Below are 315 nucleotides of genomic sequence, written 5' to 3'. Positions count from 1 at the left end.
TATCCTAACACAAAAGGAATACTTACCCAGTTTGTGCTTCTGGTATAATGTCGTCTATTACAACAAATAACATGGCCCCTGCTGCAAATGCTAGAGCGTAAGGTAGCACTGGCTCACACACTGACACTGCAATAGCTCCAAGAACACCTGCTATTGGTTCAACCATCCCACTTAGTTGACCATACCTGTAAAATATTGCCAAATGCATGAACATCACTGTAAGCATAGACGTGTTTCTCTTGCCTACTAATCTTTTATTATTTTTTATGAAAGTGGGAAAAAAAAAAATATTTACTTTCCAAACAAACTTGATTT

At 37.1% G+C, this 315-nt stretch overlaps 1 protein-coding gene across 3 annotated transcripts in view; it reads right to left on the bottom strand.

The window, feature by feature from the left end:
- Positions 1 to 315, bottom strand: part of LOC119590814 (zinc transporter ZIP11-like) — a 24,849-nt gene that overhangs the window by 7,523 nt on the left and 17,011 nt on the right. For all 3 annotated transcript variants that reach the window (XM_037939552.1, XM_037939554.1, XM_037939553.1), the window contains one exon: positions 27 to 185. In XM_037939552.1, the coding sequence (XP_037795480.1) occupies positions 27 to 185 (159 nt within the window). The remainder of the gene's footprint in view (positions 1 to 26; positions 186 to 315) is intronic.

The sequence above is a fragment of the Penaeus monodon genome, chromosome 27 (assembly GCF_015228065.2).
Source record: "Penaeus monodon isolate SGIC_2016 chromosome 27, NSTDA_Pmon_1, whole genome shotgun sequence".
Lineage (NCBI taxonomy): Eukaryota > Metazoa > Arthropoda > Malacostraca > Decapoda > Penaeidae > Penaeus > Penaeus monodon.
The sequence above is the reverse complement of the archived record's forward strand: the minus strand, read 5'-3'. Positions and strand labels throughout refer to the sequence as shown.